This window comes from Microcaecilia unicolor, chromosome 3 (genome assembly GCF_901765095.1).
Source record: "Microcaecilia unicolor chromosome 3, aMicUni1.1, whole genome shotgun sequence".
Lineage (NCBI taxonomy): Eukaryota > Metazoa > Chordata > Amphibia > Gymnophiona > Siphonopidae > Microcaecilia > Microcaecilia unicolor.
Window position 1 is genome coordinate 437,067,079 of NC_044033.1, and position 15,836 is coordinate 437,082,914.

Sequence of the window (15,836 nt, forward strand, 5' to 3'; positions counted from 1 at the left end):
GTGTTTACCTATCAATTTAGCCACCCTGCCATGTCTGCCCCCCAAGGAGGCATAACATATTTCACCCACCCAATAACATCGGAGCTTTTCTTGTTCAGCATCTGTGAGTCTAGTCTCTTGGAGACATGCTGTATCTGCTTTTTTACGTTTAAGTGCTGTTAAAAAGTTTTTTTAACGTTTAATTGGTGATGTTATGCCTACCACATTCCAAGTAATTATTCTACTCATTGGCATTCACAAGTCTTAGGACTAAATGGAACACTCAAGCAATGCTTATGATATTGGCCCCAGTGCCCAGCCACCACCAGAGCCATGAGAATTCACAGAACAAAAAGGGAAATCACAGAAAACAATAATACACAGGAGGAATCTTCCCTATCAAAGTTCCAAAGTATTTATAGACATGATTGAATTTTACATACATTCAGTCTGGTAGCCTTAAATGGCCTAGCTTTGTTATATAAGGATTGCTATCGTTTTAAACTCATAGATATCAGCGTAGAGAAGTCCTTACAATACTATGAGGGGCATAATCGAAAGGGGCGCCAAAGTTTTCCTGAGGACATCCTCGCAGGACGTCCCGGCGAAGGGGCGGGGAATCCCATATTATCGAAACAAGATGGGCGTCCATCTTTAGTTTCAATAATACGGTCAGGGATGCTCAAATTGCGAAATTTAGGTCAACTTTAGAGATGGTCAGCCCTGATTTTCGGCGATAATGGAAACCGAGGACGCCCATCTCAGAAACTACCAAATGCAAGCACTTTGGTTGTGGGAAGAGCCAGCATTCGTACTGCACTGGTCCCCCTGACATGCCAAGATACCAACCGGGCACCCTAGGGGGCACTGCAGTGGACTTCAGAAATTGTTCCCTGTCACGTAGGTGAATGTTTCCTTGTCTGTGCACACCTCGCCCTCTGGTGGCCAGAACCGGTGGCTGCTATGAACTGCCACCCGTTCCAGACTTTAGTCCGGTCCGGATCTTCCAGGCTGCCAGACTTCTCTTGTTTGGGCCTGAACAGCACCCGTAGCTGCCTTGTGATTCCTGCAGCTTGAAGTTCAGCAGCTGAGGGGCTTTATTAATCACCTAGAAACTTCTGTGTTTGCCTTTTCATCGCCTAAGGTCCCTGGTATGCTGGTGTGCTCTGTGCACTTCTGCCTAGACCAGTTTATTGTCTGAGAGTCTTGCCTGTTTCTAGTCTAGTCTTTGTGTAGTTTATCTTGTACTGTATTGCTTGTTTCCCAGTCTTGTTTCTTGTTTGTATTTTTGTCTAGTTCTTGGTGGTCTGTGTTTCTTGTTTAGTGGCTGCCTGGCAGTTTTCAGTTTTGTCTCTTACTGTCTGTTTTTCCTTTCTTAGTGGCTGCTTTGCAGCTTTTAGTCCTTGCTCTCTAGCTTGTCCATTTCCTGCCTTGTGTAGTATTGTCTTTCTGTGAGTCCTAGCCCAGTTTCCTGCCTTGCTGCCCATGTATATTCCGTTCCCCTCTGACCCTCTGTCCCTGTTCAGCCTTGTTGGTATCCAGTTCCTGCCCTGTCCGGTAAGTCCAGCCGGCCACCTGCACCCAGGGGCTCAACTCCTGAGGAACTGCGGTCAAGTGCAGGTGAAGTCTAGCTGTTTGTCAGAGTTCTGCCATGTCTCTGGTGTGGGGTGGTTTTGCCTGCCACTGCCGCTCCTCGGCAGTGGCCCAAGGGCTCACAACCCTAGTTTCTGCCGTGAAAACCTGACACTCCCAGGTGAATAGCCCTTACCTTGTGTGCTGAGCCCCCCACAAAACCCATTCCCCACAACTGTACACCACTACCATAGCCCGGCACCTACATGTGGGTACAGTGGGTTTCTGGTGTGTTTTGAAGGGTTCAGATTTACCACCACAAGTGTGAAAGGTGGGGGGGGGGGGGGTGGGCCTGGGTCCACCTGCCTCTGAAGTGCACTGCACCCACTAAAACTGCTCCAGGGACCTGCATACTGCTGTCATGGAGCTGGGTATGATATTTGAGGCTGGAAAAAATATTTTAAACATTTTGTTAGGGTGGGAGGGGGTTAGTGACCACTGGGGAAGTAAGGAGAGGTCATCCCCAATTCCCTTCAGTGGTCATCTGGTCATTTAGGGAACATTTTTGTGGCTTGGTCATAAGAAAAAAGGACCAGGTAAAGTCGTCCAAGTGTTCGTCAGGGACGCCCTTCTTTTTTCCATTATCAGTCAAGGACGCCCATGTGTTAGGCATGCCCCAGTCCCGCCTTCGCTATGCCTCCGTCATGCCCCCGTGAACTTTGGTCGTCCCCACGATGGAAAGCAGTTGAGGACACCCAAAATCGGATTTTGATTATGCCGATTTGGGTGACCCTGTGAAGGACGCCCATCTTGCGATTTGTGTCAAAAGATGGGCGCCCTTCTCTTTCAAAAATAAGCCTGATGGTTTGTCAATTTTTAAGTAGTGTTAGTAAAAATTCCATAGGTTTTCTTTTAATGTATAGACCCCCAGAGAATTGGAACTCGGTTCAGGAAAAGATTTCAGAAGTAATTAGTCAATTTGCCATTAAATATGATAAATTAATAATGTTGGGTGATTTAAATTTACATTTGGAAAATGATCATGATCTATCTGTTAGTCAATGTAGGGAATTTTTTTTTATCCCTGAACTTACGTCCAGCTGCTATAACTCATAACAAGGGTCATATGCTAGATATGATTATGTATACTAAAAAAAAATAGCTCCAAATCATTGATTGGTAATATATCCTGGGAGCCAATGATCTGGACGAATCATTATCTTGCTACTTTTCAAATAGATAATCCCTGGTTTACAGAATCACTACAAGTCTTAAAAAGAACTTGTAGAAAGAACGAAAGAAAATGGAAGAAAATCAGAGAAAAAGAGAATTACCAGTATTGGCAAGATGGTATTAGAGATTATAAGAAAGTTATACAGAAAGCTAAGCTTAAATTTTTTGAAAAAAATATAGAGGAATCAGATAATTCATCTGAAGTATTATTTAACATCTATTGAGCTTTGATGAATATTGAATAAAACATGGAAAAGAAAATAAGATGATACCTTTTTTATTGGACATAACTGAATACATTTCTTGATTAGCTTTCGAAGGTTGCCCTTCTTCGTCAGATCGGAAATAAGCAAATGTGCTAGCTGACAGTGTATATAAGTGAAAACATTCAAGCATTACTATGACAGGGTGGGAGGGTGGGGGTGGGTAGGAGGTATGCATGGGGACATCAAAGCATATCATTGATATTGTAACAGGATGGGTGTGGATAGGTGAGGGGAGGGGAGGGGTAATCAACAGAGAATTACAGCTTTATGGTTTATAATGGGCTAGGAACCCCAGATCCTTGTTAAATCCTTTCTGTTGGGTGTTAAAATATTCAATCATTCTGACTTCAAAGGTCTTACGTTCTTGTATGGTTTTAAAGTTACCTTTCAGGATTCTCACTGTGAAATCACTGGTACAGTGTCCTGGTCCTGTAAAATGCTGACCAACAGGGGTGGGAGCCCTACTGGCACCAGTATTGTTCATGTGATGTCTATGTAAATTGATTCTTGTCTTAAGCATCTGGCCTGTTTCTCCAATATAACATCCTTTGTTACATTTTTTTTTACACTGAATGATATATACCACATTGGAAGATGAGCAAGTGAAAGATTCCTTTATGTTGAATATCTGTCCTTTGTGGATGACTATGGGGTCCTGTGAAATGTTTTGGCATAGTTTGCAACTGGATAAATTACAGGGAAGTGTGCCCTTCTGTTCCTTTTCAGTCTGTGAAGGAAGTTTACTTCTGATTAGCTTGTGTTTTGGGTGGCTGTCGGAAGGCCAGTACTGGTGGGGATGGGAATATCTCTTTCAGTAATTCATCCTCCTGGAGTAGAGGTTGTAGATCTCTTATGATTTTCCTCAGTTTTTCCAGCTCTGGATTGTATGTCACTACAAGGGGGATTCTGTCTGTGCCTTTTTTCTCCTTGTACTGTAGCAGATTCTCCCTGGGTGTTTTGAGGGAGGAGGCAATATTCTTGGAGATTATTTTGGGGTTGTAGCCTTTCTGTTTGAAGGATGCAGTCAGGCTTTTAAGGTGTCTGTCTCTGTCCCCTGGGTCAGAGCAGATACGGTGGTATCTTGTGGCTTGGCTGTAAATGATGGATCTTTTTGTATGTGAAGGATGGAAGCTGGAGTTGGGGAGGTAGCTGCATCTGTCTGTGGGTTTCTTGTATATAGATGTTTGTATACAGCCATCACGGATTGAGACCGTGGTGTCCAAAAAATTGACTTTTTCTGGGGAGTAGTCAATTTTGAATCTGATTTTAGGATGGTATGTATTGAAGGAAGAATAAAATTGTTTCAAAGTTTCTTCACCCTCCGTCCAAATCATTATCTACTATAATAAAACTCACCCTCAACGTTCTGAGGACACTGACGTCAGTGAAGCCAAGCTCTGACTTCCTTCAAAGAGGTTCGTGGTGGTGAAGCCACCAAAATCGCTCCAGGCCCCACCCTCGAGGGCGGAGCATTGGCAGAACAACGAAGGGGTTGGCAGGGAGGGAGGTGGGGGGGTGGGAAATCGCTCCGGGCCCCGCCCTCAAGGGCGGAGCAATGGCAGAACAACGAAGGGGTTGGCCAGGGAGGGAGGGAGGGGGGGGTGTTGGCGACGAAAATCTTGCTAGCGCCCATTTCATTTGCTCTGAAATGGACTTCTTTTACTAGTAAACCATAAAGCTGTAATTCTCTGTTGATCACCCCTCCCCTCACCTATCCACACCCATCCTGTTAGAATATCAATGATATGCTTTGATGTCCCCATGCATACCTCCTACCCACCCCCACCCTCCCACCCTGTCAGACTGTCATAGTAATGCTTGAATGTTTTCACTTATATACACTGTCAGCTAGCACATTTGCTTATTTCCAATCTGACGAAGAAGGGCAACCTTCGAAAGCTAATCAAGAAATGTATTAAGTTATGTCCAATAAAAAAGGTATCATCTTATTGTCTTTTCCATGTTTTATTTTGTTTGATTTCTATTGATAACCTTAAGAGTGGACTAACACGGCTACCACACTCCTCTACTTAATGAATATTGAAAGAACTAGATGTGTTTCAGTTTCATCACAGCCATCAGCTGAAAAATTAGCTAATTTTTTTCAATTGAAGGTGAATAGTATTTGGAATTAATTCGGAATAATGGTAAGAACAGCTGAAATTTAAGGGACATCAAACTAGTATTGGAGAGGGAGTTCCTGCTGATAGAATGTGGAGTGAGCTTTTTGAGGTTCCTTCTTGCCCTTTGGATATTTGTTCTTCCTTTTACTTGACATCTATTTCATCATTGCGCCTACTTTGGCTTACTAAACTTAATAGTAACATCTTGCTTGAGAGTATATATCCTGTAGAAATTACGTCTGTTGTTGACACCTATTCCAAAGAATATAGATGGAGATCTTACACAAGAAGGAAATTATAGACTGGTTGGCAGTATTCCATGGCTGCAAAACTAGTGGATTTTGCTATAAATATTCAATTTTCCTTATTTCTAGAAAAATCTAGTTATTTACATTTCTCTCAGCATGGATTTCGATCTATGCAGAGTACAGAATCTATGCTGCAAGTATTAACAACTGAGATAAAGAAGTATCTATTAATGCCGAGGTTGTACTGTTGCAGTTTGATATATTAGCGGCGTTTGACACCATCAATCATGACATGTTACTTTTTAGGCTGAGTGAAATGGGAATTGAAGGGACTGTCCTTGAATGGATTTCATCATTCCCGAGGTTTAGACAATATAGAGTTGTAAAGAATGGTGACACATCTACTAGTTGGAAATTGTATTGTGGAGTTCCTCAGGGAGCTCCCCACCGTCTCAATTTTTCAATGTTTGAGTCATCTGGGTGGATACTTGCAATCTTTGAATATCTTCTCTTTATCATATGCTGATGACATCTTTGTCCAGTCCAAGAATCTTTAGATGATACCTTTTCATTGATAAAACGTTATATAACATTGATTGAGGAATGGGCTTTTGCAAATGTTTTAAAACTTAACATACAAAAAACTTAAGTATGTTTCAGAGATCATCAAAAAGTTGTTTCAGAAATGATTTCTCTTTCTTCAGGAATTCCTCTAAAAATAGATTCAAGTTCTAGAGTGTTGGGAATAATACTAGATTCTGGCCTTACTTTCAATTACCAGGTTAATGGTTTAGTTAGTATGGTTTTCTTTCATTTACATAAATTATGAATAATAAAATCCTCTTTGAGTCCATCTACTTTCAGAATCATAGCACAGGCAATTTTGATTCCTTTACTGGACTATTGCAATTAATTATATCAAAATATTAGTTAAAAAAAAAAGCTGCATCATTTACAGCTGCTCATTTGATATTTAGCTTGGGAAACTATAATGAGGCTAGTCCTTTATTAGAGCAATTGCATTGGTTAAAAATAGAAGCGTGTGTTCAATTTAAAATTCCATGTCAGGTTTACAAGTATGTCTATGGAATGGATTCGATGATGGTACATAAGTACATAAGTAATGCCATACTGGGAAAAGACCAAGGATCCATCGAGCCCAGCATCCTGTCCACGACAGCGGCCAATCCAGGCCAAGGGCACCTGGCAAGCTTCCCAAACGTACAAACATTCTATACATGTTGTTCCTGGAATTTTGGATTTTTCCAAGTCCGTTTAGTAGCGGTTTATGGACTTGTCCTTTAGGAAACCGTCCAACCCCTTTTTAAACTCTGCTAAGCTAACCGCCTTCACCACTTTCTCCGGCAATGAATTCCAGAGTTTAATTACACGTTGGGTGAAGAAAAATTTTCTCCGATTTGTTTTAAATTTACTACACTGTAGTTTCATTGCATGCCCCCTAGTCCTAGTATTTTTGGAAAGCGTGAACAGACGCTTCACATCCACCTGTTCCACTCCACTCATTATTTTATATACCTCTATCATGTCTCCCCTCAGCCGTCTCTTCTCCAAGCTGTATAGCCCTAGCCTCCTTAGTCTTTCTTCATAGGGAAGTCGTCCCATCCCCGCTATCATTTTAGTTGCCCTTCGTTGCACCTTTTCCAATTCTACTATATCTTTCTTGAGATGCGGCGACCAGAATTGAACACAATACTCAAGGTGCGGTCGCACCATGGAGCGATACAACGGCATTATAACATCCTCACACCTGTTTTCCATACCTTTCCTAATAATACCCAACATTCTATTTGCTTTCTTAGCCGCAGCAGCACACTGAGCAGAAGGTTTCAGTGTGTTATCGACGACGACACCCAGATCCCTTTCTTGGTCCGTAACTCCTAACGTGGAACCTTGCATGACGTAGCTATAATTCGGGTTCTTTTTTCCCCACATGCATCACCTTGCACTTGCTCACATTAAACATCTGCCATTTAGCCGCCCAGTCTCCCAGTCTCGTAAGGTCCTCTTGTAATTTTTCACAATCCTGTCGCGATTTAACGACTTTGAATAACTTTGTGTCATCAGCAAATTTAATTACCTCGCTAGTTACTCCCATCTCTAAATCATTTATAAATATATTAAAAAGCAGCGGTCCTAGCACAGACCCCTGAGGAACCCCACTAACTACCTTTCTCCATTGTGAATACTGCCCATTTAACCCCACTCTCTGTTTCCTGTCCTTCAACCAGTTTTTAATCCACAATAGGACATTTCCTCCTATCCCATGACCCTCCAATTTCCTCTGTAGCCTTTCATGAGGTACCTTGTCAAACGCCTTTTGAAAATCCAGATACACAATATCAACCGACTCCCCTTTGTCCACATGTTTGTTCACTCCTTCAAAGAATTGAAGTAAATTGGTCAGGCAAGATTTCCCCACACAAAAGCCATGCTGACTTGGTCTCAGTAATCCATGTCCTCGGATGTGCTCTGTAATTTTGTTTTTAATAATAGCCTCTACCATTTTCCCAGGCACCGACGTCAGACTCACCGGTCTATAATTTCCCGGATCTCCCCTGGAGCCTTTTTTAAAAATGGGCGTTACATTGGCCACCCTCCAATCTTCCGGTACCACGCTCGATTTTAAGGATAAGTTGCATATCACTAGCAGTAGCTCCGCAAGCTCGTTTTTCAGTTCTATCAGTACTCTAGGATGAATACCATCCGGTCCAGGAGATTTGCTACTCTTCAGTTTGCCGAACTGCCCCATTACGTCCTCCATGTTTACAGTGAAGTCAGTAAGTTTCTCCGACTCGTCCGCTTGAAATACCATTTCCGACACCGGTATCCCACCCAAATCTTCCTCGGTGAAGACCGAAGCAAAGAATTCATTCAGTCTCTCCGCTACGTCTTTGTCTTCCTTGATCGCCCCTTTTACCCCTCGGTCATCCAGCGGCCCAACCGATTCTTTTGCCGGCTTCCTGCTTTTAATATACCGAAAAAAAATTTTACTATGTTTTTTTGCCTCTAATGCTATCTTTTTTTCATACTCCCTCTTGGCCTTCTTAATCTGCGCCTTGCATTTGGGACACTTGTTACCACCTTTGGGTTTGAGAGGGCATCTAAGGAGTTCTAAAAATCTGACGCTTGACATTCCTTTGTTACGGAACTTGAAATTGAATCAATCTGGGAACATTTTTCTTTTAAAGGCCCAAAATTTTGGAATAACTTACCAGCTTCAATATGGATGATGCCAAATTATAGTTTTTTTTCAAAAGGCCTTAAAATCCTATTTATTCACATAATGTATATATTTAAGATTGAACTGTACTGAAATTATTGTTCAGATATGACTAGGATTTTTTTCTTGCTTGTAAACCGCTTTGAAGACTTCATTAAAGGTGATATAGATGTAACATAATAGAGTACCCTAACTGGTGGAAATTTCCAGGCTCTGCCAACTGAGGAAATCGGCATTCAAGAGTGGTGCTGGAGCCACAGCTTCAGCACCAAAATGGTGTCAAACACTATTTTGTTTGACACCAAAGGGAAATCGTGCCAAACGAATCTCATTGAGTTCTTTGATTGGGTGACCGGAGAATTGAATCAGGGACGAGCTATAGACGTAATCTACTTAGATTTCAGCAAAGCTTTTGACACGGTTCCCCACAGGAGGCTCTTAAATAAACTGGACGGGCTGAAGATAGGACCCAAAGTGGTGAACTGGTTGACGGACAGACGCCAGAGGGTGGTGGTGAATGGAATTCGCTCAGATGAGGGAAAGGTGAGTAGTGGAGTGCCTCAGGGATCGGTGCTGGGCCGATTCTGTTCAATATATTTGTGAGTGACATTGCCGAACGGTTAGAAGGTAAAGTTTGCCTATTTGCGGATGATACTAAGATCTGTAACAGAGTGGACACCCGGGAGGGAGTGGAAAACATGAAAAAGGATCTCAGGAAGCTAGCAGAATGGTCTAAGGTTTAGCAATTAAAATTCAATGCAAAGAAATGCAAAGTGATGCACTTAGGGAGTAGAAATGCACGGGAGACGTATGTGTTAGGCGGTGAGAGTCTGATAGGTACGGATGGGGAGAGGGATCTTGGGGTGATAGTGTCTGAGGATCTGAAGGCGACAAAACAGTGTGACAAGGCGGTGGCCGTAACTAGAAGGTTGCTAGGCTATACAGAGAGAGATGTGACCAGCAGAAGAAAAGAAGTTTTAATGCCCCTGTATAAGTCGTTGGTGAGGCCCCACCTAGAGTATTGTGTTAAGTTTTGGAGGCCGTGTCTTGCTAAGGATGTAAAAAGAATTGAAGTGGTGCAAAGAAAAGCTACGAGAATGGTATGGGATTTGCGTTACAAGACGTATGAGGAGAGACTTGCAGACCTGAACATGTATACCCTGGAGGAAAGGAGAAACAGGGGTGATATGATACAGATGTTCAAATATTTGAAAGGTATTAGTCCGCAAACGAACCTTTTCCTGAGATGGGAAGGCGGTAGAACGAGAGGACATGATATGAGATTGAAGGGGGGCAGATGCAAGAAAAATGTCAGGAAGTATTTTTTCACGGAGAGAGTGGTGGATGCTTGGAATGCCCTCCCACGGGAGGTAGTGGAGATGAAAACGGTAACGGAATTCAAACATGCATGGGATAAACATAAAGGAATCCTGTTCGGAAGGAAGGGATCCTCAGGAGCTTAGCGGAGATTGGGTGGTTGGGAGGCGGGGTTAGTGCTGGACAGACTTATATGGTCTGTGCCCTGAAAAAGACAGATACAAATCAAGGGGCTGGTGGTTGGGAGGTGGGGATAGTGCTGGGCAGACTTATATGGTCTGTGCCCTGAAAAAGACAGATACAAATTAAGGTAAGGTATACACAAAAGTAGCACATACGAGTTATCTTGTTGGGCAGACTGGATGGACCGTGCAGGTCTTTTTCTACCGTCATCTGCTATGTTACTGTGTTACTAGAGAAGGAACAGCAGGAGCTTGTAATGCAAGCATCAAGAGCATGTTCAATATTTTTGGGCTAGCACTGTCTGATATTGAAGCCACAGCAGGAATAATGTTAACAAAGTATGACAAAGGGTGACAGGCTGAGGCTTGATGGTTCACTGCAAGTTTGCAGATCTTATTACAGAGCCCCCTGTGGCAGTATTCAAGTCAGTTCAGCCAATGAGGGCAAAGACTCAAAATATAAGATCTGCAATCTCCCAGTTTCATTTAGCATAAATGCTAAAATTTTGACAAAGATTTTAATGAATACGCTGAATGGCACGATTGTGTGCCTGGTCCATGAAAACCAGGCAGGCTTTATCCCAGGGCAGCAGGCAGTGAATAACATATGACTGCTCAGCAGCAGGTGGCACTGCCTCTCCTCCTCTACCAATGTTGAAAAAGCATTTGATAAGGAGATATGGTGTAGTAGGAGTTGGACTCTGTAGAGAATTGGATTCAAGCCTACTACTACTGCTCATTTCTATAGTGCTTCTAGACATATGCAACACTGTGCACAAAACGCATACAAGACGGTCCCTGCTCAACAGTTTACACGTCTATTGAAGACAGGAAACAGGACAAATAAGTGATTATGGGCTCATTTATTGTGGGAATGAGTAAAGCAGACATGGATTCTGAACAAGTGAATAAGGACTTAAGAGTTAAAAGCAGCCTCAAAATTTGAGCTTTTAGCCTAAATTTGAATACAGCCTGAGATAGAGCATGACTTACTGACTGAGGAAATCTATTCCAGACATAGGGTGCAGCAAGATAAAAGGAACAGTAGCTGGAGCTAGCAATAAGGAAGAATACAGATAAGAGAGATTTAACTAATGAATGGAATTTCCGGGGAAGGGGTGTAGGAACAGATTGAGGAGCTGTAGAATGAATGCACTTGTAAGTCAATAAGAGGAGCCTGAACTGTATATGAAAATGGATAGGAAGCCAATGAAGTGTCTTGGAGAGGTGTCAAGTGAGTGCAGCAGAATTTTGAACAGATTGAAGAGGAGAGAGATGGTTTACGGGGAAATCTGTGAGTTATCTTAAGTGTGAGGTGAAGAGTGGATAAGGGTTTTGGGAGTGTGTTCAAAAAGGAAGGGATGAATTTTGATATAGAGAAAGAAACAGATTTTAGCAGTCTGAATATGTGCAGAGAAAGAGAGAAGTCAAAGATGACTTAAAGGTTATGAGCTGATGAGACAGGGAGGATGAGTGTGTTATCCACAGAAATAGAGAATGGGGGAAGAGGAGAGGTGGGTTTGGGGGGAAAGATCAGCTCAGTCTTGACCATGTTCAGTTTCAGATGGTGGTGAGAGGTCCAGGCAGCAAAGTCAGGCAAGCAGGTTGAGACTTGGGCCTGGATTCCTGCTGAAATTTCTGGTGTGGAGGGGTAGATCTGGGAGTCATCAGCCTTGCTGTGCTACAACAAAAGCCATGGAGTTTTTGTCCAAGTTTTGTACCTGGGACAATGGAGGGTTAAGTGACTTGTCCAGGGTCATAAGCAGTGATGTGCTGGTAAATTTTTAACAGGCTCTCTCCCCAGTCCACCTCTGCGCCCCCCCCCCCTCTACCTCTGCACGCCCCCCCTCTACCTCTGCACGCCCCCAAGGAGGATATGTCTCCAAGTGCTGCCCAGGAGGGAAAGGTTAGGACAGCTGTTGTAGTTGGTGATTCGATCATTAGGCATATAGATAGCTAGGTGGCTGGTGGACGTGAGGATCACCTGGTGACTTGCCTGCCTGGTGCGAAGGTGGCGGACCTCACGCGTCACCTAGATAGGATTTTAGATAGTACTGGGGAGGAGCCGGCTGTCTTGGTACATTTGGGTACCAATGACATAGGAAAATGTGGGAGAGAGGTTCTGGAAGCCAAATTTAGGCTCTTAGGTAGAAAGCTCATATCCAGAACCTCTAGGGTAGCATTTTCTGAAATGCTACCTGTTCCACGCGCAGGGCAAAAGAGACAGGCAGAGCTCCGGAGTCTCGATGCATGGATGAGACGATGGTGCAGGGAGGAGGGTTTTAGATTTGTTAGGAACTGGGCAACATTCTAGGGAAGGGGGCGCCTATTCCGAAAGGATGGGCTCCACTTTAACCAGGGTGGGACCAGGCTGCTGGCATCAGCATTTAAAAAGAAGATAGAGCAGCTTTTAAACTAGAAACGGGGGGAAGGCCGACAGTCACCCAAAAGCGCATGGTTCAGGATAAGGTATCTTTCAAAGATATCACCAAAACAGGGACGATGGGGTATCCTGATAATGAGGTTGCAAAAGAGACCGTAGTAGCTCAGGTGTCCTTAAATAAAAATCAGACAAAAGATTGCAAATTAATACTGTGAAGTACTAAGTATGATGTAAATAGGAACAACAAACAATACCGGGGTACAAATTATATCGTAGTGATAGGGTGGATCGAATTGGTGGTGGGGTAGCATTGTATATTAACGAGAGCATTGCATCAAATAGATTCTAGCAGATCTAACGCTAGCGTACCCCAGACCCGATGCAACGGACTGGAATGGTGCTTCTGTCCAGACACCACGGAGAGGGGAGGCCGAGAGATTAGCCACACAACGTGACCACATGGAGCGGTGCTACAGAGGACTGCTGACCTTCAACTGAGGCTGCCAGTCATCAACGCAGCGCTCTCGGCAGTGAAGTCTACAACAAAACCAACACAGGCTCTTCTCCAGGAAACACCACATTAATAATAAATTGTAGCCTGAATCTACCCAAGCTGGAAGCTGTGCTTTCCTATCGCCTAGCCCTGAACTGTCCAACTTTTCCCAGATACCTGCTCATCCTGAACCACAACCACCACTCCGGAGACCACTACACCCGACCATTGATACAGCTCTAGGACCGCACATCTAATTGTGAGTAAATCAGTTATTCTTAAATAATCAACACGCTCACCATTACCACAGAGTATCAAAGCCACTACAGATCGCACAAACACTACAGACCGCACAAACACAATCCTATGAACAAGGACCAACATCACAACCATCATACCCGATCATCCAACAACCCAAAGCGTATTAACACCAAAATGAACACCACCAAACTGCTCCTAATAATTTATTCACTATCCCTAATTCACTACACACTAACCACCCCCCTCATGGACACCAACAGCATACCCACAATACAACAGCTCAACAGACTACCCAGATAACAACACACATCACCAAAATAATAACAACCAAAACAATGGAAGAACTACCATATGCGGACAAAATCAATACAAAGGAAAGAAAGGACACAACAAACCCACACTACAGGAAAATAAACAACTAACGAAAATCAACACAACCTCGAACCCAGCTGACACCTACCAAACAGTTCAAGTCAGATACATAAACGACAGATCAGTAGTCAACAAAACAACAATAATAACAGACTGGATCACGGCAGACAACCTCAATCTACTATTCATGACGATCATAAGGACCCCATAATCTTAGATCTATGGCCTCCAGGATACAAAATCACCCACTGGACAAGAAAAGGAAAAAGAGGGGGAAGCATAGCACTAATCCATAGATCCCACTTCACCATAACTACAACAGCCAAATCTATAACACCACAACTTGAAATCACCTCAGTTAGAATCCACCGCACTACTTTGCTTGACCACCTAAACGTTGTTTTTCATCATATAGTTAGGGCATTTGTCTACAGTTTGCGTATTTTGTCAGTAATGTTTTTACTGTTCTTAGTTTGGGTGGTTTGAAGGAGGACCAGATTCTGTCTACCGTGATGTGGGATATTGTTGATTTCACATTCTTGTACGAGTCTATGATGGATGCTTGCAGTTTTGCAAGGTTTGATCTTGTATTTGCTAATTTGTTTTTAAAATATTGTGCGAGCTCATCTGCAGTTGTGGTGGTTCAGTTGATGCCAGTACATCTTGGGTTTTCATGTTAACAGCCTACGCCTTGTATTTATAGTTAGCTTGTGGTAAATTGCACATTAATGCCATTTTATGTGAAGGAGTGGAACTGGGCAGAGCATGGATGGAGAGTGTTTGGCACTGAACATGCTGCACTTACTGCATTTTAATGCATATGGCAGGACCACTTACTGCCCCCTAAATAGGAGGAGCTAAGCACTTATGCGCTTACTGCAAGCTAAGTACCATGTGATAATGGACATTTTAGCACAGTAACTGCAATTTACATGCTGAGCATGCCCCTCACCTAGGGTACTGCATTAGTTTTGCACTTGGTGTGCATTAATTTTCTGTGTTAAAAGTGCGATAAGTGCAAAATCTAAGGCACTTCAGTAAAAATAAAAGCACGATAGAAACATAGAAAATGATGGCAGATAAAGGCCATATAGCCCATCAAATTTACTTATTCATACTGCCCATTATCACTTTCTCTCCTTTAGAGATCCTACATGCATGTCCTACGCTTTTTCAAATTCAGATATCTAAATCTGTACTTGCAAAGAAGCACTTGGGAAAAAAACATCATTCAGCAAGTTTTCTGGCTTCCAAAAAGGAACACTTCGCTGTGAAGTAACTCTCCGTAGAAAGATAGCACTTTTCCACTCTAGTACAGGAGTAGCATTGTAAAAGTGAAACTCACCAAGTCTTTTATCTTGCAGACAGCAGTGGTACAGAAGCTCTTTGTCTGTGGATTCTCCTTATCCATTTATATGACAGCGACAAAAATATTACCTGTGGATTATAACATTGATGATAGCTTCTGCACTACAGCATCTGTGCCTACACGAATTGCCTATTTATATTTGTCCCTCTTGGCTGCAAGACCAAAATATTATTTTGCCTGGACACTGGGTAAGTAAAAGTTGGTGGTATTCAGTTTATATTAGAAAAGTACTGTCCGAGCTGATACCATGTGAAACATTAATTTTGTAAATGAAGAATTTATCTTGATAATTTTAAATGGGGTTTTTTTAAAGCTCTCTTGATGCTTTGATGGTTTTGGTATGAATTTGAATGAAGATTGGTGTGCCGTATGGCAATAAACGTTTGTTTACAATTTAGTGGAACTTTTTTTTTTTTTTTTAATTTTGGGTTTGCTTACACCTTTTTCAGTAGTAGCTCAAGGTGAGTTACATTCAGGTACACTGGGTATTTAGCCAGTTTTGTTTCAATTTGCATATCTTTGCGGCTTGACTACAGAAGAAGATAAAAGTGCAAAGTCTGTGAAAGTGATTGAATCACTGTTAAAGCTTTGATTTTTCAAACTGGTTTAAAATATATAAAATTAAAACTGTCTCCTGTATAAATTTTTCAAATTTTGTGTTTTGTGGGGAAAAAAGGAGAACTTGTATATTATGCATTGCTTAGAATTTTCCTATTTAAATTTATTTTCCTTTGCTGCGCCATCCTTCTTGCAAAGATCACCTTGAGCTACTGCCATGACTTGTTGGCATCTGTAAA

At 42.5% G+C, this 15,836-nt stretch overlaps 1 protein-coding gene across 2 annotated transcripts in view; it reads left to right on the top strand.

The window, feature by feature from the left end:
* MBOAT2 (membrane bound O-acyltransferase domain containing 2) overlaps nt 1-15,836 on the top strand; it is a 343,260-nt gene that overhangs the window by 232,007 nt on the left and 95,417 nt on the right. For both annotated transcript variants that reach the window (XM_030198898.1, XM_030198899.1), the window contains exon 8: nt 15,035-15,227. In XM_030198898.1, the coding sequence (XP_030054758.1) occupies nt 15,035-15,227 (193 nt within the window). The remainder of the gene's footprint in view (nt 1-15,034; nt 15,228-15,836) is intronic.